The sequence below is a fragment of the Drosophila rhopaloa genome, unplaced genomic scaffold, assembly GCF_018152115.1.
Source record: "Drosophila rhopaloa isolate 14029-0021.01 unplaced genomic scaffold, ASM1815211v1 contig_3, whole genome shotgun sequence".
NCBI lineage: Eukaryota > Metazoa > Arthropoda > Insecta > Diptera > Drosophilidae > Drosophila > Drosophila rhopaloa.
Genome location: NW_025335123.1, coordinates 22,309,851 through 22,333,360, shown reverse-complemented (window position 1 = coordinate 22,333,360; position 23,510 = coordinate 22,309,851). Strand labels below are relative to the sequence as shown.

General features: G+C 39.8%; 2 protein-coding genes across 2 annotated transcripts; one reads left to right on the top strand and one right to left on the bottom strand.

Moving 5' to 3' along the window:
- Positions 1 to 14,980: 14,980 nt before the first annotated feature.
- LOC108045302 (uncharacterized transmembrane protein DDB_G0289901) lies at positions 14,981 to 19,590 on the bottom strand. Its single transcript, XM_017124587.1, has 11 exons — positions 19,419 to 19,590; positions 18,750 to 19,358; positions 18,123 to 18,452; positions 18,028 to 18,051; positions 17,835 to 17,969; positions 17,439 to 17,768; positions 17,036 to 17,323; positions 16,843 to 16,974; positions 16,031 to 16,768; positions 15,830 to 15,964; positions 14,981 to 15,758 (listed from the first exon to the last, which is right to left on the bottom strand). The coding sequence occupies exons 1-11, from the start codon at positions 19,588 to 19,590 to the stop codon at positions 15,121 to 15,123; spliced, it is 3,531 nt and encodes a 1,176-aa protein (XP_016980076.1). The 3' UTR covers positions 14,981 to 15,120.
- A 984-nt stretch (positions 19,591 to 20,574) lies between these two features.
- Positions 20,575 to 21,072, top strand: LOC108045326 (cell wall integrity and stress response component 3). The gene has a single exon (XM_017124611.1). The coding sequence runs from the start codon at positions 20,608 to 20,610 to the stop codon at positions 21,070 to 21,072; it is 465 nt and encodes a 154-aa protein (XP_016980100.1). The 5' UTR covers positions 20,575 to 20,607.
- Positions 21,073 to 23,510: the final 2,438 nt, after the last annotated feature.

The following is a 23,510-nucleotide window of genomic DNA, read 5'->3' as shown; positions in this document are numbered from 1 at the left end:
AGCCAGCGTGACGAATTTTCCAAAGGGCTTTCCACTAAGGGCACTCGACACTTATGTCAAAATTCAATTGAAAATTGCTAAACAAAATTTCCTGTTTGAGCAGCGCAAATGAAAACAAATAAAATTATGTAAATCGAGTTAAAAGTAAAAGCAGCCCCATATATCCACATATATGTATGTACAAATATTCCGGAAGAGGGGACCCATGGGGATGACTACTCTTTGGTCCGCATTCTTATCACATTACGTAACAGGCCGCAGACTTTGTCTCAAATAACACAGAAAATCGGGGGAGGGGGGATACTGCATTTTGGGGGTGGTATTTCGCATGGGGGATGGACATATAAACATATATCCTACATATATAGTATGTGTACTTCGGCTTACACGAGATCCGAGCGACAGATAGCTGTGGTCGTCTCCCTTTTTGTTTTCCCTTTTTTAATTTCCACAAGATTTTCAAATGCAAATCATGTCAATCGATGACGAGGGCAGAAACGCATTCCTTATCCGATCCGAAAAACCACTTTAGAACCCCACAAACCTCATATTATTAAGGCTTTAAGCGAATTATGTTTTATTGCTGACGGCAGAGTACCAAAATCTGGGACACTTCCACATTATATTATCCTCATTGGCAATCAACACACTGCTTAAAGTATAAAAAGGATTGTTTAAGTATTTAAGATGACTTTTGATATTATTTAAGAAGAGATTAAAGGTTTTTTTGGGTTCCAGCTTAAATCTGGAGTTTGTGCTTTGAAAGCACAAATATTCCCAATCTAAATGGATATATCTACAATACTTTATTTAGGTTATAAAATGTACAGAGAAAATATTCAACATTTACAGAGACATATCTATAGTATTTTTTAGGATAAAAAAAATTGAATTGTTTTAATCTTTTAAAATGATTTCTAGGAATAAGTTTATTAGACTATCAGTCTATAGACCATTTTAACAGTCAAATTAAAGCTGGAAATTGCTGTGCCGGGCGAGGGAGGAGTATGATTTATCGGCCAAACTGGGAGAGTTATTCGAGTAAATAGCAACTTGCAGAAGCCAGGCAACAAATCCACTCAGCACCGTCATAATTTTCAATTTCTATGCCTCCCGAATATTAATATCGATTGTGGAGAACAGCAAACCGACATAAACATAACGCTTAAAATGGTTACGAAAAATGAAACACATAACAATAAAAATTGTACGCCTCCCCGGAGAATGGGTGATTCAGGCCTTCTGGGTTTCGTAATGTTCTGTTGTTACCCCTTTTATATTATATATATATTTTTTTTTTGGGAGCTCAGCGGCAGCAACCCCTTGTCATTTTAGACACAATTTAAGTAAGCGTAAAACTGCAAATTGCTCTTGGACAGAGAATCCAGTTGAGTTGCGGGGGTGTTCCGCAATAAATTCAACTAGCACGCGCTGCCTTGAGTCTCCGGTTAATGCACTTGCGGATGCGGATGCGGATGTGGATGCGGACGTGGATGCGGATCCGGATGTGGGGTGGACGCTGACGACATTGTCTCATTGTCACGCTTTGCCAGACTCTGCATAATAAGATGACAAGAAGGCAGAAGAGCAGGCCGGCAAGCAAGCGACAAACAAGAAGCACCACCCAACTACACAACCACCTTAACTACCACACACTGAAGAACAAATGCACCAAGAAAAATAATCACAAATATAAAACCTAACAAAATGTCAATACAGAAATAATATGTAAAAAAACTTAAAATGTTTAATTAGCTAGGAAATAAATAATTCGTAGTCAAAAAAGTCTAGAAGTTTAGTTTTCTGCTTACTTTTATAATACTTTGAAATAAATAATTTTGGAATTTGTAACTCATGTAATTGTTAAATATTTTTTTCCCAGTGTAGACTTGAACTTTGAGCTGAAAGTTGCGCCAGCATTGATGTTGCCAAGTCAACTTCCTTAGCCGAAAGTCAATTTATCATAATTTAAAATATATTTGACTAAGCTAACCCTCCGCCCCTTTGGCACCCTTCGGCACCCAAGTCGCCCCCATTTTGTGCCAACATTCTGCCCACATTAAAGCTGCAACTCACGGACTTGGCCCCCCAGACTCCACTCGTCCCGTCTCGTCTGGTAATCGTATTAGTTGCACATTTTATAGTCCTGACAGGGCGCCAGTTTCACCCCAAATTCCCCCGCAGGATTTTGTTTGTGCTGACATGGCCCGAACCCGGAAAATCAGAATATCGGGGGCAGGACCGATTGAAATCCATGCTTAACATGTTGTAATTGCAGTCGTCGAGTGTCGTCTGCTTGGCCAATCCATGACGTTTTGGGATTTGGTATAGCCCATCACGGATTTTAAATGCAGTCTACGTAATGGAAATGGACCAACGGGTTGGGAAATATAAGCAGCGCCTGTAATAAATCAAGGGAAAGTAGGGTAACGATGGGGAACAATAATTTAATAAAGTATATAAATATTAAGGAAACACTAATACTACTCACATGCAGGGAAAACATAAAGTGACCTGTGGTGTTGGGAATCCAAAATGTATGGTTTTGTAACAAACTTCTCTAAGTGCCCAAAAATAGAATACAAAAGTACGAATAATGCTGTGTTTCAGTTCTGATACCAATGCCAAAGTGATAAATCAAACCAGACGAAAGGGAACTAAAACTAAGACCAACGCGAAATTAATACCTCATAAAAAATTATAGATATGCCAAATTCAGGCCAAAGCCAGAAAAAAACATAGAGGAATGCTTCCGTTTTACGGAGAGAGTATAGTTAAGCCCCTGATTTTGCTACCGAGAAACTTTCTTCCCAAAAAAGGGGGTTCGTCATTAATCTTCCACAAAAAAGCAGTGAAAGGAGTAAACAAACTGAGCGAAAGATACCAAATACGGAAAGCATGAAATAAGAAACAAATAAATAAGAACAACAAGTAGGAGAAAGCGCAAGGAACAACTGTTTTTTCCGGGTATAAACAAGCGGAGCCAACAAAAACGAAATAAATTTAAATCTTCTTTACAAGCAAAATCTAATAAAAATCCATTTCATTTGATGGCCAGCGGCGGGAGAAAAGAAAATGCTGCAGCAGTAGTAGCAGCAGAAGTAGCAGAAGCAGCAGCTGATGCGCCCGGAAAATGGATTACAGCAATTTGCTTTGTTGCACAAACAGCCGCTCTTAACCCCCCTTTCCCCTATATTTTTTGTTTCGCAGGGATAAATATAAATGCTGACACCAAAAGTCTCCGCTTAGCTGCATTTGTATGCAAGCGTCCCAATTTTACTTAAACCCTTTCCGAAGGGTATTTTAATTTGGGGAAGAAAAGCTCTTCAACAAAATGTAATTATGAACGTTAGACGTCTACTTAACAATGACTTTGTAAATTATTTATTGTTTTGAATAAAATAATTTTTTTTAATTTTTATGTACACCAAATATATTTGAAGATACGTTTAACTATTCTCGTACTCCATTTGATATACAATTTATTTTCTGAGAGCGAACGCCCTTAAAAGTATGCTTTAAAAAATGTTGATTGGCAAATGACGTATACTTAATTTAATATATATTCACATTTTTCGTGAGGTTTTCATCAAGAGTTTTCTCGAAAATTTTACAAAAAAAGTCGTGAATGCAGTTCGATTGGAAATTTTGTTACGAGTTCAACGAGGTATGCCATTTCATTATTGGACAATTATTGGCGTTGTAATCGTAAAAATACTGATATTTTTAAGCGAAAAATGGTTAAAATCCCATTTTTTCACATTTCACATTTTTCGTGAAGTTTTCATCATGAGTTTTCTTGAAAATTTTACAAAAAAAGCTGTGAATGCAGTTCGATTGGAAATTTTGTTACGAGTTCAACGAGGTATGCCATTCCAGCATTGGACAATTATTGGCGTTGTAATCGTAAAAATACTGATATTTTTATCGAAAAATGGTTAAAATCCCATTTTTTCACATTTCACATTTTTCGTGAGGTTTTCATCATGAGTTTTCTTGAAAATTTTACAAAAACAGCTGTGAATGCAGTTCGATTGGAAATTTTGTTACGAGTTCAACGAGGTATGCCATTTCATTATTGGACAATTATTGGCGTTGTGATCGTAAAAATACTGATATTTTTAAGCGAAAAATGGTTAAAATCCCATTGTTTCACATTTTTCGTGAGGTTTTCATCATGAGTTTTCTCGAAAATTTTACAAAAAAAGCTGTGAATGCAGTTCGATTGGAAATGTTGTAACGAGTTCAAAAAGGTATGCCATTCCGTTATTGGACAATTACTGGCGTTGTTATCATAAAAATAATGATATTTTTCAGCGAAAAATGGTTTTGAAGTCCAGTTTTTACATTTTTCATACGGGGTTAAGTTTAGTTTTGTTAAACTACTAAGCATTTCCTGAACACCCAACTAATATGCGTTATCCGATGGTTTGCCAAGGCAGTTGGTTATTCTGGGATCACGCCTTTGTCCTCCCAGTCGAAAGCGAATTCCAGTCGCTGGGATTAAGCAACTATCAATGGAGTCCCGAATTTACATAATCAACAAATAATTATGCCACAGATGCAGCAGAACAGCAGAACGGCAGGAACCACCCCAGAAGCGGATCTTCGGCGGCGGTGGCATGTCAAAAGTTATGCCTGCCTCACATGTTGCCCCTCGAAGATGCCCCCCATGCCACCGCCCTTCCAAGAACACCACCCACCCGGGTGGCAAGGACATAAACACACAGACTAATGGACAATTGACCCTCATCAGGAGCAGCAGCATGTGGTTACATCTTGTTGTTGCCGGGATCCAAATCCAACCCACAAACGATGCCATTGTACATGACAATATGTGGCTGACCTCGTCGGGCACCAAAAGTATCCCCCCCACTCTCCTCACTTTACCACCAGAAAAACCCTCTTAAAGGTTTGGCTTTTTAAGTGATTGCTGGATGGAGAAGGGGTAGCCACACACGCTCACCCACGCAAAAAGTGCAGGCGATGTTCAAGTGAAAAGGCAGCCATAAACATGCAAACTCAATTAAAACGATTTCTCATTAAGGGCATTCAACGTCGCTGTCTCACTCATAGATACACTCGAACAGGCCCCCCAACCCCACTGTATGGAGACCCCTCTTCGAAATGCCCTCTCCTGATCACAGAGTCCATGCCTACACGCGGAAAAATTAAAACTAAATACCAACCTGAACTGAAATGTATATTAATCTTATTTCTAATATCGATAGTGTTCATAGAGACTTTTTTATCTGAATTTAAATAAAACATATGAAACAAAAAAAGCTTTTAATAGAAATCGTACATATCCTGAAAAATGGTTGATAGGCATCCTAGTCGTTTGAAAATTCTAAATATAACAAATATTTTTGATGACTTTAAATGACTCTTTTGTTCATGACCAAAAAAGGACTCTACAACAATTTGATGATCAATTTAAATCGCTTCGTTCTTAGTGTAGTCACCCTTGTCCATCCAGACTTCACCTCACCAATCTACCATTTTCGGGCAGTCGGGGAGCAAAGCATTACCCAATCCGATGTCAGATTTCATTAATTATCGCTTGTGGAAGTCACCACCAAAACGGTTAAGGGAGTTTTGGGGCTTTATAAAGGGGGTTCTGGGGCTACGACTCGGAACCGAAACATTAACCCAACGCACATTCAAGAGCCCCATGTAAATCGGAATCGAGGTGATGTGGCAAATCAAAGGGATAATTTAACTAACAGATTGACTCAATGATATCACTTCATTTCTAGTTTCCAAGTGCATTTGATATTGATTAAGGTGTCTAATTAAAGAGATTTATTTATTTAGATAACTTGGCATTTAAAGATAAGCTGATATTTCTTTTTACACTTAGAAACCAAAGGAATGATAATGAAATAATATAAGGGTCTTGACTTCACTTACCATTTCGTTCATAATTTATTTGTACTGAATTCCAACTGAGTTTTAGATCCATTCCCAAAGATAATCGACAACATTTTCGCGTTTCCGCCATTATTCCAGCGTTTGCCGGAGTTTCGATGCTTCGGTGTTGCGGCAAACTTGGCAATTTTATGCTTCAATTTCCGCTTCCGGTTCGAGGGACCACGGAGTTTGGAGCTGGTTGGCAATTGAGCTGCCAGACAGACAGTCAGACAATCAGACAGACGGAGAAAGTGGAGTTTCCTGAACTGCTGTGGGGGAAGTGGAGGGGTTTCGCTAACAAAGCGATATCCGCCACATAAGCTGCAAGCTCGCATACTCCTTATTTCCTTTATTTTTCCGCTTGTTTTTCTTTTATTGCCAAACTGAATTTAGAAAGGGGCGTTGGGTTTTCCAGCGGGGTAGGTGGAATATACCTGAACCGCACCATAAAGCTACATTCCCCTCGCAATCCCACAAACCCACAATGGGTTTTGTTTAGTTTTTACAACAGACATTGCCGTCGACTTTAGTGACATTTGACATTTGATATGCCTTAATCAACTATAAAAGCTTGTCTCAGACGAAAGCCATGAGGGGTGTTTCTTCTCTCTTTTTTTTTACCGGGGGGCTTTATTGGGGGCTAAAAGTTACGGAATCCGCACATAAAACTGATGCAACATGCAGCAACACGTGGCCATAAAATGAGAACACAGGTCTCTAAGTAAATTATATCAACTATTCACGGGGCACGGATGCGATATTTAGTCACGTAGGCGTTTAAGTGCCTCGCTGGGGTTTCATACTAATTTTTAGAGGTGTCTTACTCAAAGAAAATTAATTGACACAAATTTTATATTTGCCTTATGCTTAATTTGGTTTAATTTTTATTTAGGTATCTACATTCCATTGCCATTATTAGTATCCACTTTATTTCCATTACTTTTCACCTTATCATACCCCTTTAATGTATTGAAATCGAAATTTTAAAGTTCTGTAGTAAGTAATGTATACACATGGGTAGAAAATTCGCTCAACCATTTGGCCTTCCGTTGCTCTGGCCATGCCAATTCCAATTAAATTGTTAAGTCGCCGCTAAGCTTCAATTAGCTAAACCCAAAGATGACAGGCGCTAAAAATAATTTCCAAAAAGCAAACACAAGTAACCGGCGTGCGAGTGAAACGGAGGACACACACAGTGAAAGAGAGAGAGAGAGAGTTGGAAATTTTAATTATATTTGCAATTGCAATGCCATAAATTTGCCAGCCCAACCACCACGCCCACCGCCCACCGCCCACCACAGCGAACGTGGCGACACCGAAATATGTGGCAAGTTATTTTAATATGCCACGAAAAAGTGTCGCAACTTCTCTTTCCGCCTTTGTGGGTGGATTGAGGCTAAGGAAAACCTTAAATTAAATTGCAATTTGTGGCTTAATTTATTTTTATCGTATACACATAGCGCACAGATAGGCCAAAGCGTGCAGACTTAGAGGTTCTTCTACCGCGATGTAGAGATGTAGATGAGATGGTGGGAAACTGGGTGGAAATGGGGAAATGGTTGGAAAAGGTGAGGCCACCGCGATAGCTAAGCACCTGGGTTTCCGTTCGGAGCGAGATGCTATTATTGGAATTTTAATTTCCCCATTTTAAAGCGACTAAGCCCCTTACATCCAGATATCCCGGCGATCAGCCAAGCATGCCGCCCTACACAAATAAAGTGCCTAACACACACATCCAGTCAGAAATATATGCGTGCATATATGGGACAAGTGTGTGAGTACATGATACAGTGGAAAAAGGGGGATCTATATTTAAAAAAATCATCAAATAAATAAGTTTCATTTAAAAAAGTTTATGTGAATAAGGAATTTTGGGAGATACCTTGCCTATTAATTGAATTCAAACCTTGGAAGTTAATTTAAGTATATGTACGAGTATTTATACGTTAATTTAAAATTATGTTTTAAATAATGTTTTACTAATTGTTATCATACACTTATTTTTCTATAATTTGAAGTAGGTAATGGTCCAGCGGAAATTTTTATATCCTTGCAGCGATTACAAAAATAAAATATTCCAAAGAGCAATTATATTTTGACCGTTTGTTAATATCAAATACTTTATTAATGTTATATTGCTAATATCATGAAATACATTAACCATTGTTACATTACTTTGAGTTTTAAATTAAAAATAAAATGGTATCTTAAAATCAGAATCAAACTTTTTTTTCTCCGTGTATGTTGCGTGCACTGAGTGCTTTCTTTGGCTTTGTTTTTGCCGCACTGCTTTCCTATTTTCCTTTTTTTTGTGTTTGTAGCTACCTCCGCTGCCGTTTCTGGTTTTTGGTGTTTTCGGTGTGCAATTTCACGCGAAGTTTCCAGCGCATCAATCAAAGCTGACAGCCGCTTCTCCTCCACATATCTCCTGCCGTACCGCCTAACCCCATAGACCAACCCACATCGTCTAGTCTCGAAACCCTGGCTGCCCGCAAAAAAATATATACGAAAAGCAAACCTGACGCTTAGTTAAGCGCCGTGAAAGGCCTTGACTTTGTATCTGATGTATCCCATTTCGAGGGCTGCATTTTGAACCCACCCAACCGAAGACTGGTACATAATCGATACGGATTCTAGACTTACATAGGTGGAAAAAAGGTTTCGAATCGGATATGAATATATTACGGATTGATGAGCTTAAATAATCCCATCATTAAATATAGGATGTTAAATTTCATTTAATATCAATCAATATAAATATTTAATATTTAGTTCGAAGGTTTTAAATCAGGATCTCCGCCAAAAGAACTCATTTTAACATTTATCTAAAAAAAATTCATGTCAGTAAAAATAATATATATACGAGTATATTATATCAAACATAGCTAATTTGTTATAAAATATTTCCAAAGGCATAATTATGTTCTTTATTCTGCTGTTCATAACAAAACATTAAAGTGATGTGTAGGAATGATGATTTTATTTCAATATTTTTAAGTTTAAATGTCAAATAACCATGACTCCGTAGTGGCAAATCAATAAACTAAATTTATATAAAATGAGAAATCTAAGATTGGTGGCTACATGTTTTTCTTATCCACCCGTGTCTTGGAGTCCCTGAAATCATGATTCTTGGCTGGTGTCGTCTACCCGTCGGATGCATCCCTATGCGTAATCGGCGGCTTCCGCTTACATCCTGCCACCGAAGGACATCCTCTCCGAAGTCGGATTGCGCCGGGGATCTCACACCTTTGTGGCGTATCAAACGGAACTATGCGGAACGAACACGTGGAAATGCGTGACACAAAGGACACCAGTCCCGCAAAATAAAAAAGAATGAAAAAGTAACAACACAATGTCAGGGGACAATAACTTCATACAGGATGAGAAAGGAGCTGCGAAGAGAGCAGGGGTGGCATTTTGTAATTTGATCCAGTGGGTGGTGGTTGTTGGGGACTGGGTGGTGGCGTAATAGGCGTAAACCGGAAGTTAAGTGTAAAAATAATAATAAAGGTGTGTGTCTATCCGTATCTCCTTGCTTCCCCCAATAAAGGACCTCATCCCCACCATTTCCTTTCTGACTTTTTGTTCCTTATTTCTTTGCGTTTCCCCTTTCCAAAGGCAGCAGCACTTTAATATTCAAAAAGTTCAGGAGTTATAAAGCCCCTTTCTCTGGATTGGCAATAAATTAAAATTATATTTTACTTATATATTTTCTTGTATCTACATATTCAACAAATCAAATTTAATTTAAAGTAGCCATTAAAGAATATAAATTTTAAATATTTAAAGAATAAACATATTTTTAATTGTGAATGAGGCTTGACCCGGATTAGGCTAATAAAACTAAATATAAATGGTTCTGAAACTCAAAAACATTTTATAAGCATACAATTAATGCCTTTTTTAAGACATAAAAGTAACAAAAAGTTGTTTTGCCTGAAGGGAGGAATGTTTTCATAAGGAAATGCCATGGTTTTTCACTTTTCATTTTTCCCCCTTCTGAAAGGTGTGCAGTCAAAGGGGAATCCCGCCTCTGACAGCTTGAAATGAAGAAAAAGAAAACACTGGGAAAATATAAGGAAAAGTCAAAGAGAAGGTTTTCGGGTAAAGCGAGCAATTTCTGTTTATGCTTTTTAATTTTAGCTTTATTGTGCGCAATTTATGTTCCAACCCGTACCGAGTGTGTGAATAGCAGGAAAGCGAAAAATAGCAGTTTTATGCGGCACACGTCAGCCTTCACCTTACACTTTTCACCTTTCACCTTAAACCCCGGACTAACACACCGCCCACCCCACAAAAATGTCCACCCATTGTTGCATTTCTTTTGCAATGGCTCTTGTTTTTCTTCCAGCTGGATTTCATTAGATTTATATGGATGTGTAGCTCAGATATTTGCCGCAAAAGGAAAAAAATCAATGGCTTTGCTCAGTGGGGAGTCACCAATATGACCAATTCATGTTGCTCTGCATAACTCTTTGAATCTTAGAATTTTTAGAGCTTTAAAAATTTGTTTGTAGTGACTTAGAAAACGTGCTGAAATGAGGTTGTTATTTATTTGATGAAACTTTACAGAATAGTTAATGTGTAAATGATCTTGGGGCAAGGACCATGCCTATTTCTTATTCCTTCGCACATCCTGGCTGACTCATCAAAGGCACATGTGTTTCAGACCTTCAAATAAGCACAAATTTCCAGCAAAGGCATACCAAAAAAAAATTGAAACTCACAACAAACACACAAATTACGACCTATTTTTCGGTTTTGCCGCCACCACGCACAAACAAAAAAATGGGGACAGTTGGGGATGAGCGAGTGTTCGCATAAGGAAGGTCTATAAAAATCCACAAATAAAATGTCATTTGCCTCGAACGTGCCTGGCATCTACTTATAAACTAAATTAAGGATAACATTTGAAAAATTTGCACAAAATAAAATCCAGCCAAAAGGATCCAGTGAATAGAAAGGAACAGGACACGAGTCGCGGACACGATGTCCTGAATGCTTAAGTTGAAAATGTTTCTTACCCCAAATAGTACACACGCACACATATATAATATACATGGGGGAAAAAGGAGAGGCGAAGAAAAGAAATAGAAGCTGAGTGAAATAGAAAATATACACAATAATTTAAATTGCTTTACAATGAAACCCTAAAATGTCAATAGAGCGGCGCGCTATTTGCTTTTCCTATTTATTCCACCCACTCCCTGCCACACTTCTTAGTATGCAAAGTGCCGTCCTCGCAATACCCCCCCTCCCCCCATCCCTTCGGGAAACACCCCCCTCATTGCCACTTTGTTGGCTTTTTCATTTCATTTGCAAGTGGACGCATTGAAATAAAGTGGATAATACTGGTGGGAGGGCGATAACCCCTGAATAATGGCGCCAAGATCGAGAAACATCGGCATGCAAGTCGAAGCATTTTCTGGTAAAAAAAAACTCGCTCTCATAGCTTGGGTTTTAAAATAAATATTAACTTGGAATTTATAAACTCTTGTTCTTAATTTAAATAAAAGTTTTATAGATATACAACAGCCTAAAGCATACTTTTAAGCTAAGTAAAATTTAATACACTTAAGACTAAAGTAAAAGACTTCCATCTTGACTCGACAAAAATTATTCTAACATCGAATTTAAAATGACAGCACTTATAGTGATTTCGTATCTTTTTAATGGCCATTACGCACTCCCTTTAATATTAAATATTAAAAAAACCTGCGTACATTGAGTACTCGAAAATGTGTTTTGACACAGTTTTATTTTCCAATCTTTGGCTCCTGTTTGTTCGCCGTGAGTCCGAAATCCAATTGGAGATGAGAGCGACGACCACACAATGTCGGCACGTACGAGTTGTGCTAAATATTTCAACACGATTCAACAAACTACTCACTTAGCCGGCTAAAAAGAAAAGTCTCTGCCCCGCAAGAAGCTAAAAAGCAGAGCACCGGGCATGACCCGAAAGCATTTGCACTGCATTTAAAAAACATTTGCGGTTTTTACGCTTAATCATCGTCAGCGGGCGGTGGCTTTCACACGCGGAGGGATGGGGGGCTGTGGGGGCGTGGTGTGTCTATATATCCCCAGCCGACATCATTTCCTAGCTTGGAATTCCCAGCACGCTTGTATATATTAATAAAAATGCATTAGTTCACATTTATTTTCGACATAAAACGTGTAAAAGTAAGCAAGCCAGTCAGACAGACAGACAGACAGACGGAGTTGGGGCAAAAAGACAGGGGCAGACGGGCCAAAGGGATCCCGGGGGGCAGCTTGTGGAAGATTTCACTCACCTAGAGACAGTGAAAAGTAGGCGGGGTCGACCCAGTGGACGGTGGCTGCACTGAGAGAAATTATCAACCAAGTTGGCAAGCAAATATGCTATTTTTCATACCCTAAGGAAGTTTATCTGTTGGAGGGTTTCCTGTTATTCATTTGTATACAAAATCCAAAAGAAATACTAATATGTGTATCGTGAAAATTATTAATTTATAATGTTACCATGCAACGTAAATATGAACTCGGGCTCAATGTTACCATCATTTTTAAACAAGGAAGTTCACAAAATAAAGCATTACAAAGAAATGTAAATAGGAATATACACTTTGTTGAAACATATTTTCTAAATATCGCATTATTATCAGTGTCTTATAATTTTACATTTCGTAAGATACAAATTTTAAACTATCTTAAAAATCGGAAAATAATTTTCCCCACATTTGTTTCTCACCGTGCCCGCTCCTCATTTAAAGCTCGGCGACTTTTCCTTTTATTTCAACGGTTGAAAGCAAAATAATGTACACGACAACACCACCCCCTGGTACTCGCATTTCCACCCACCCCGTCACCCCACCACCCCACTAAGCCCCCGATCCCGAACATCCCGAACATCCGCAGACAACCAACCTGTGCACTTTCGCTCTCGGTGTGTCTCTCTATGCTGGTCGTAAATTTTAGATATTCGCAGCACGTGCAAATTATGTACAATAATAAAAGGCAACGGCAACGGCAGTGGAAAGAAGAATAATCCAGAGGGAAAGTAAGACGAGAATGGGCGCAACTGTTGTGCGGAACTTGTAGCTTCCAAGTTACAACTTGTACGGCCAAAACCCCACCCCTCCCCTCCCCCCCTCCCGTCACTGAGTGTCTGTCCTGTCTCGCTGACGACTGACAAGTACATAAAACATGTCTGCGCCTAAAAGTCTGCTGCATTTTCAATTCCCAATGCCCAATGCCCAATCCTGTGTGCTGGATATCGATTGTCTCTCGGTGGAAAGACCCTTTTTAAGGACGAACATTCGCGGCACTATCACGAACTGGCAACAAGTGTTGGAAAGTTTCCACATCCACATCCTGCATTCAGCTCAGCGTAGAAAAGTGATAAGAGAAAAGTAAATCAGTAGTGGTGTGGACTACTTAATGTATTTCAAAAGTGTACTCTCGAGTCCTTTATTTTTAAGTGGTTTAATTTTCAAATACATTTATCACAAATTATCAGCAGCAAAGTCCTTAACTCGAGCTACGATTTCAAAACGGATTACCTCCTAATGGCTAATTCTCGAATGATATGTACTTATGTTATATATTCCTAAGTCTCCGATGGCCTGCAGATTGGTGACCTGAAATTAAACTTCTTAAGCTTGACTATTTAAAGTCCCGTTTACTTCGCTAATAACAAATACTAATAAAAAATTCTTTATTTTTTTCACATTCCTTTGATTTTTTAAACATTGTGGTCCACCCGAAGAACATAAAACATTAACAATTCTCTTAAAATAAAAAAACAACAAATAAGTGACCAATAAATTTAAGACATTTCATTGCCGAATCAAAATAAGTAAAAGTTTCTCTGTTATTTATTCATGATTTTGCCAGGATTTATGGGTGAGTACATTTTGAGGACTTAAAAGTTGGCCGCTCTTCTTGTTAACCACTTTCGGGCAGAAGATTATTTCCCGGAACGACCATTGAATTCCTTGAGCCTCCTCAGGTGGCGACAATCATTGGACTGCCGTCGTTTTGGCAACCCAATTGCGTCCCCGAGGTGTTGCATAATATTTAACACCCGTCGACCCACTGATGGTTATCATTAGCAGAAACCAAGAACCCCCTCCCCCACACACAAAAACTTTTTCCCGCATTTTGTCATCCCCGCAGGCGTTCTGTTCTGTGTTTTTTTTTTGGTTTTTGTTATTCAAAATTGTATAATTACTTCAATATTTTGCTCTTCCGCAGTTGTCGTGCTGCGGCAGCGTTTTTGTGTTTGCCACACGTTTCAGAGCCATAACAAATTACTTAGGTCATCAATTATGAGGTGAGACACTCGCACCTCAAGCGCCGACAACTTCTGGTTCTTGTATGGTTTTGTTTCTGTTTCTGGTTGTTGCTGATGCTGATGCTTTTATTGCTTTCATTATGATTTCATGCCGCGGGAGACACGTTCCGGGTCGCTTTTCATTCTCCGCCCCCCCTCCGGAAAATTCCCCAATTTCCACCGGTTGACGACCATTTGTCTAACTTCAGGTATTTGATGCGGTGCTCGTCTGTGGGTGGCTTTTGTTAATAATGTTATCTTTTATTTATAAAGCGTAACTTTTTGTTTCTCGTTTAAACTTTTTTTGCTCGGTTGGGGGTGAATGTAATTGCATTTAATGTATGAATGGCATGCTGGGTAATTTTCTTTAAGGCGTGGGTGTATACAAATAGATGGTGTAATTAACAAGATTTTCATGATTTTGTTATCTCACATAGATGCTGTATTAATGAAACTTTAAGGAGACTAATTAATGGTTATTTAAGATATATAAGAATAACCTCTAAATATATCGCCAATTTTAGCAATCAGAAATTATAAAACCCATGCGGAATTTTATAACATAAATGTATTTTCCCTATACAAAGTGTTTAATCGCTAATTTTAATATCTCGTCTTTCTCTTTATCTCAGTGTTGTTCCAATACGCTCTAGAAATATACAACCAAGCTAATTCCTATAAAACCAACCAATTTAATACAAGATATTAATTTATCGATTCAATTTCTGTATATTTGAAATAAATTAAACAACTTTTGCTTAGAGAGTATAAAAAATAAATAAATGCCGAGAGGCAGTGAGGCTGGCAATGCCACGCATAACAAGATTGAGTAGCTGTACAGCCGGTGGTTTTGGTGCTTTTGGTGGTTTCGGTGGTGCAAGATGCCCGACTTCTTAGGGCTTGTAGGTGTAGGCACCACCGCAGTTCTTGTAGCACAAATAGCTGGGACGAGTGCGCCACTTGCGGCAATATCTCCGATAGCAATTGTTGGGATTGGGCGACGGTGGGCGGTTGGTGGGTGGCTGATCGGTGGGTGGGCGGTTGGTGGGTGGTTCATTTGTGGGAGGCCTATTGGTGGGTGGTTCATTGGTGGGTGGCCTATTGGTGGGTGGTTGATTGGTAGGTGGTTGATTGGTAGGTGGTTGGTTGGTAGGAGGTTGATTGGTGGGAGGCTGGTTGGTGGGTGGCTGGTGGGTGGGTGGCTGGTTGGTGGGTGGTTCATTAGTGGGTGGGCCATAGGTGGGCGGGTGCTCCGTGGGTGGTTCAACAGTAGGTGGTGCCGCCGTAGGAGGTGCAGCAGTAGGTGGTGCAGCAGTTGGTGGTGCAGCAGTAGGTGGTGCCGCCGTTGGTGGCGCAACAGTGGGTGTTTCTGTGGTCGTTGTGGTAGTGGTGGTGGTGGTGGTGCCGCAGTCATTGGCCACAGTGGTGATCAAGTGGCTCAACAAATCTACCACTAGCAGCACACTCAAATCCACATCGACTACTTGAATCACATCATTGTCGTTGCCAATAATCTCCGTACCAGGTCCAGCTAAAAAAGGAAAATAAAAAAAAACATAAAAATTATAATAAACATTCCACTTGAATAGGATCCAAACTTACAGTTTATCTGGTTGCAAACGCCTCCACTGCCGCGGATTATGTTGAGTATATCAAGGAAGGCCAAGACCCACAAGTCAACGTTGATCAGTTTCACTATACGATTATTGTCACCTATGACGACCGTCTTGGGACCCTCTGCAAATAGTTAACAAGAAATTGATTAATAAGCTGCTAATAAAGCTGCCAACCCTTCAAACTTACTGTTAGCTGAGTTCCCGATAATGCCTCCTAATCCCAATAGGCCGGTTATGCTGGATAACAAAGGAATCTCGGCCAGGACCAATCCATGGACATCCACAAGCTTAACGATATTGTTCTTGTTGCCCACGACCAAAGTTTCGGGACCGCTGACTGCATTGTTTCCAATGACGCCGGAGGATCCGGATCCCGTTGAGGAACTGCTCGAGGACGAACTGCCCGAGGACGAACCGCCCCCCAAAATGTCGGTGACACCTCCTAAAGGACTAGAAGAACCGCCAGTTAGGCCACCAACGAGGCCACCTACGGTATTGGTGACTGTGCCAAGAACACCAGTTAGAGTGGGCTGCAATGTCTCGACAACTCCTCCGACAACGGGCTCCACTGTACCAACGACACCGCCGAGAAGGGGTCCCACTGATTGAAGAACGCCACCCACTGTTCCGCCAAGAAGTCCTCCGAGAAGACCACTAGATCCTGATCCCGATCCCGATCCTGATCCTGATCCTCCCGTTAGACCACCTACTCCGGGTAAGGCTCCCGTGAGGCCACCCAATCCGGATGATGGGCTTGAGGAGGTACTACCACTAGAGGATCCACCACTAGAGGATCCACTACCAGAGGATCCAGGGGCACCGCTAATATCACTTATAGCCGAAACAGCCGCCAAAACGGGAACATTGGCGTCAACAACGCTAGTGAACTTGTTACGATTACCTCGAATAAGTAAATTGGGTTTTCCTATAATAAAGTTAAGAAAAATAAATAGTAAAAATCAATAGCCAGTCACAAATCCAAATGCGACCACTACTTACTGTTAAGATTGTTTGCAAAACCAGTTCCACTTATTTTGCTTAGAACAGGGACATTAGCCAATGCATCAACGTTGGCATTAACCAGCTTGTTAACCTCGTTTCCATCACCATCGATGTCAACATCTGGGCCGACTATGAAATAAATCAAGTGAGTTAGTAACCTACTAAGACCGGAAGATCTGGCAATGCTTACGATTGGCATTGTTTCCCACTGAGGAGCCAGAACTAGAGCCATTGGAAGAACCACCAGAAGAATTGCCTGAAGAGCCACCAGAAGAACCACTTGGAGTACCACTCGAAGATCCACTCGAAGATCCACTGGAAGAACCACTCGAAGTACCGCTCGAAGAACTTGTAGAACTCGTAGAAGAACCCTGGTTGTTAATAATACTCAGGATCGGTGCGACCAGAGATATGGGAAGTCCAAGATCCAGCAGTTTAAACAAAAAATTCTGATTGCCAATAACTTTGTCGCCTTGAACTAAAATTAAGAAATAAGATGGAAAAAAAAATAAAATAAATTAATAAAGTAATATGAAAAGTTACGCCAGAGAGAGGAAATTGCAAAAGGATCATGAGATAAATTTGAAGTTTACCATTCACATTGTTTCCAATTACGGAAGAGCTGGATGAGCTGGGAGTGCCAGATCCAGAACTTGAACCAGAAGAGCCCGAATTAGACGATGAACTCGGAGAGCCCGTCGATCCCGAACTCGTTGAGCCAGTAGATCCCGAACTGGAGCCAGTTGATCCCGAACTCGAGCCAGTAGATCCCGAACTGGTGGATGGACTCGAAGAGGAGGAACCGGAAGAGCTTCCACTATCAATATCTGACAATACTGGAGCAGCCACTAAAGCGGGAACCTTCGCCACAACTGCGCGGTTAACAGTGTTACCACTTCCCCTGAGAACAACATCAGACCCCTCTGCAAAGGAAAATAAAGAGCAGTTAAATAATAACTAAACAATCGGCAGATTTCGCCAGCACTCACGATTAAGGACGTTGCCGGTAAAACCAGAACCGTGAATTCTACTTAAAACAGAAGCAGCAACTTCTGCGGGCACTTCAGCGTTAACCAGCTCATTTACTGTGTTAAAATTGCCAACGGCATCGACGTCATTTCCCACTACAAATACAAGCCAAAATAAATAAACCAATGCAGAAAGAAAATTATAAATACTCACAGTTTTCACTATTACCAAATCCAGCTGCAAGAAATCAAAAAGAAAGTTTTATTTTAAATTCAAAATTGAATATAGGTATATGATAGTTCACTTACATATGGCTCGCTTTGCGGTGGCCGCTGTTTTGGGACCATCCATGGATTGGGAATCCGTGAGATCGCCACCATTTAAGCTGTTCAGAGCCGCGGCATTGGCCATTTCGGCAGACGTGGAGGTCTGAATGGTGCGATCGAGGGCGGTCATTAGGCCCATTAGCACTGGTTTGTCCACGCCCATCGCCAGCAGGCGGACGATCCAACTTTCGGGGGCGGCGGAGCACAGACCACTCGCCTTGCCCTCGGCAATGGTCGACAAACTGTCCAGAAGGGATACGGATAGCATACTAAAAGCGTTCACCTGCAGCAGACTGATGGAATCAGGACCCACTGAAAGGATAATGGAATTCAAGCATAATAATTAGGAGCTATTATGGGGCTTGTGAAGAAAATGTGGGAATAGCTATATGTTAATATAGTATGTATGTCATTCTTTCATTATAGTTTATTTGAGAGTCAGTACTCGTCCTCGTTAAATTTTGCTTGTTATTTAATACTTGTTATTGGAACATTTAAGCCAACTAATTAACACTTTGTATTCGATACTAGCTCCTCAATTGATGTATATTAACCATTAGAACTACATCATCGTTAAGTGATATCAAGGGTAAAGAAATGTATACTCACTCTCTCGCAAATTCCTAATGATCTTGTGAGCCTCGCCACTCGAAGCCCCGCACACCTGCAGCAAAGTATTGAGGATGGCGGTCAGTTCGTTGATGTTTCGTGCCTGCAGGAATTTGAGCACCTTGGCGCGGTCGTCCTTGACCTCGCCCACTTTCCGGGCGGTGCGAAGTCCCGACCCCTCCGCCTGCTGATGCTCATCGGCGACCTTGGCCTGCTCGCGCTGACGGGTGTGGGTGCTCTTGATCACCTGACCCACCTCCTCCTTGGCACACTCGATGCCATTGAAGAAGCAGAGGGCCAAAAAGGATTTCAGGGTCAAGGTCAGACTATTCCTGTCCTGCGATTGGTCGATATCCTGGATAATGCGACTGCACGTGGCATTGTTACGAGCTCCAATCAGTATATCAATGATCACATCCATGCCAATCTGGAGAAATACATTGTTTCCCTTCGTATCCTTGCTCACATCGCTGCGCAGTGATTTCATCGTGGACTCCTGGAGGGAAGTCAACTTGGCGCCACGTGCCTGCATGCTGGCCAAAAGTAAATCGGCCAGATCCTTGGAAGCCAAGCGTCCGATATTGGTAACACGTGGTATTTTCAGGGAGGCTTCGGTACTTGTATCTTGCTGATCCGTAGTGCTGGCAATAGCACTACTAGTAGAAGTACTACTACTACTACTACTACTACTACTACTACTACTACTACTCAATTCCGTTTCCAGGAGTAAGGATGCCAGTGTGGTTGTGGAAAATCCAACCGTAGTTCGCTTCGCGGGTTTGGCATCATGGGGCACCAGAAAACAGGTGGACAGGAGTAGGAACAAATGTAGTCGCCACATCTCGATTGTTGTTGCCACTGACTTGACTTGTCGGTGATTGATAGATTTCGCTCGATTTCAGAGCTCTTTTATACGACTTTCGACCCGCTTATCGCCATGTAAACCCAGCGAGATAACCGCTCTGGCATTCTGTAAAACGTGCTTCTTGACATTAAAACCATATATCGTTGAGGCATTCTTTCTGCATGGGCCGACGGAATCTTCTTATCTCTTGCGGCTAATGAGTGGGCTCTGAGTTGGTCTAAACTTGAGGAAATCTGGCTTAAAGCGGTGTGATTCAGAGATTATGATCGATTTGGAGTTGGAACTCTGTGCGGTGTAGCAGTATTTAGATCGGTACGCTTTTACATCAATTCAAATCAATTTTAGAGCAATAGGACTTAGTTTCTTTGGGTTCAAGTTTAAGAAATCAGGTTTAAGAATGAGAAATTCTTATACTACAATAAATGTAATTTATTAAAGCTGATATAGGAGCAATAAATTGTGGCATTCATTTTTATGATAGTGTTTAGCTTCTTTCAGTATTTTATTAAAATAAAACGGCCTTTCACTTAATTATTTAATTATGATATTATCACTACCACTAGTCACCATTATTAAAATGCTCTCTTCTTCTAATTTATTTTTAAGTCTTAGTGCTTCCCCCTCTAAAACAAAAATAAACTGTATTTAAGTACAAAAGCCTACAAAGAATTTATGTTGTTTACTATGTGTTCATTCATGGCAACATTTTTCATTGAGTTAAAAAGCCACAAAAGCACTGATGATTAATTTTAGCAAATACCTCGGAATGTCTCAGAGAATTTCTCACTCTCCAGCTAAAATGATAGATTTGCCAAGTGGGTCGAAAGTCTAAAAAGTTATCTAATTTATTTTTTCGGGGGTGTTGGCACGTAGCTTCAGCTCCCCAAAATTTCCGCATAAAGATGCTCCATAATTGGCTTTGTATAAAAGCAGAAAAGTTGTCACCGAATTTGTGCAGTTTCTAAAGAGCTTACAACAATTCACTTGAACAAAATGACAGCCTTAAATCAGGATCAACGCTTTGCGTTTCTTTTGATCATTTCTTTGATGGGAAGTTTTATTTTGGGGATATCAGAGGCTCAAACATTCACTGCCGAGGATCGTAACTCTATACAGAAGTTCATGGATCAGCTAATAAGTTTCCTGGAATTGGAATCAAGTAATGTAACCACCACATTAGCACCTTCTTCCAATGCAACGAGTGTGGAAACTTCCACTTTGTCCTCGGGAAATTCCACACAAGTAACAACAGAGGTTGCGAGAACAACTGGTAACTCTACATCGAGTGTTTTAAGTACCTCCAGCACCACCAGCACTACTAGCACCACCAGATTTAACTCCACAACGGTGGGTAATACCACCTCAACCACCGAATCCAATCCAACTACCATTAGACGTAGAATTTGCTTTAAGCGTTTCTGCTATAAATTCAGCAACGATAAGGGATATATAGTTTAGTCTCAATAAAACAATGGATATCAAAGTAATTTGTATTTTATTTCTGGGTAATATCTCTCAATTCTTGAGTGGACCATTTTAAATCCATGGTAAACTTAAAGCTCTGAAAAAAACCACACTAAATTTTACATTTAATTTAAAGCCAATTGGCAAGCCAAAGTAACACAAATATTTAGTAAATATTATTTGCCTAATAAATTAGTGATGGTAATGAATTCAATAACCCTTTGGGCATTGTTTTCACCATAAAATGTGTAATTGAAAAGACCATTATTGTTTTAGCCTTTAAGTCAATATGCCTGCAGAGATCGGCAGAAATATTTACATTCATGTACTTGTCGTATATAAAGAAAATGTTTCGCATTTCTACGCAAAACTTGAAGTCTCTTTTGCCCCAGAGGCCTTAACAAATTATTTCAATTAAAAGTTTTTGAGCAAAGCACTTAATGCCAACACAAGTTGGGGCGTTTATGTGCGCAAATCTTAATTGTGCCAAAAATACAAGCCATAAATTTGTATTCTCAACCAGCGAATGTGTATGTCTTGATGTCGGTCTGTCTGTCTAGTGGAAAAGACCAACTCAAACTGACAGAAGCTTTGTGACTTTTCATTAAGTCGTAAACAAATGAAATTTAATTCGTGCACAGATTCACTTGAATCCGTTGGGCAAACAGCTGAATGTGAATGTCAACCAGGGGGCTTCCCCTTTTCCCCATTCCACATCTTTGAATCATCAGTTTTGAATGATACATATTTACATCTGTTCAGTGCCAATAATTGCCAAATGAAACGAAGCCGCAAATGTGTGTTCCGGACGTGCTCGATTTTCTAATCAAATGACCGAAGTAATCTCCAATGCGATGGGAAGTCGAAAAAGGAGGAACACAAAGAGCCATTTGCAAAATAGCTTAAGCACAGTTTTGACAATGGTTTGGCATTCTAAAGCTCATCATTCCGGGGTGAAATCTAGTAGGAATAAGAAGAACATCTGTAATCAAAACTAGAAGGAACGAAGGTACCTACTGTCCGGTTATGAAATACTTTGCATACCTGGATGGCATTTAAGTGTGGCTTAAATCAGAAAACGAAACTATAACGTTTACATGAAAAATCAAAGGCAAGATTTCAGAAAATTCGGAAAATTTTGCAATTATTTTCTTGTCCACAATGTGGTTTATTTAGATTTTATTTAAAATGTTTCAAAATGTTTTTGGTCGCATATTTAATATGTAGTTTATTTAATCATAATAATATCTTATTAAAGCCTTTGGAAGAGGGTATAAACAGTATATAACTATGTGAAATTCGATTGATCTTATAAAAGTGCTGATTTGTCCTTAGCCTTGGGTTTGTGTGTGTGCCTGAGCGTGTGTGCGTGTGTCCTTCGGCTATCCTGCGAACTTTATTGTTGGGCTTCATCGCGCCACGTGCCAGTGTCATTTAATTACTGACTATATTGTTATTATTATTTACCCCCACATATATATACATACATGCGTGTCAACAACTTAACAAAGTTATTACACACACAGAAAAAGGGAGGGAGTGAGATGGGAGATAGAGTGAAAGAGATGGGAAGAATCACGCACACTATGGCAACGGATTAAGCGACCGCCGCGTGAAGCACTTTAAATTAGTTTCGTTGCATAAACAAGAAGCAACAGCCTCTACAACAATTGCTGCCAATTCAGCTATTTTATATATATTTTTTTCGTTAAAAATTAGGCTGCGCCTTTATGTTATTTTTGGAATTATTTGTAAAGGCTTAGGGCTGAACAATGTTTACGTTATTTATTATTGGTATTCTAATTTATACTGTTTATTTTAGTTTGTTGTTTCTTTTATTTTGCCAGATAAGCGACTCTGCCAATTGGCAACAAGTGATGTCTAATGTTCTTTCATTATTTGTTTTTTTCCTGCTGCTTAAATATTTTTTTACGATATCTTAACTTTTTAAGATTCATATTTTTAAGACTTACTTTTAAACGAATTCTTAAGAAATTCTATAAATTTTTTTCCAACTGAAAAAAAGATTAACATTTTCAAGATTTTTTCTAGTTTTCTTGACAACATAATAAATATATATATTTTGAAATTTTTTAGTATTTTGTGGCCAAAGGTATACGAATCCCCCCGGTTCACAACTTAGTTATAACATAGTGGTAGCTGTTTCTAGCTACTATTGACATCACTGTTGGGCGTTGGGTTAGGGTTGGGCTGGAGGGGTGGGGTACTAACTGGACGGATAGAGACGCCTGTCCGCAGCTTTAAAGAAAATCCACGCGATGAGCTTATCAACCGTCAGCCATCAACCACCATTTCCAACCCCGTGGGTTCTGTTTGTTTGTGTCAGTTTCTAGGCGAAAAAACATATCCAATTACAATTTAATTAAGCTGATTTGAATGCGGCTGTGTGACGTTAGTTAAAAGCAAACACC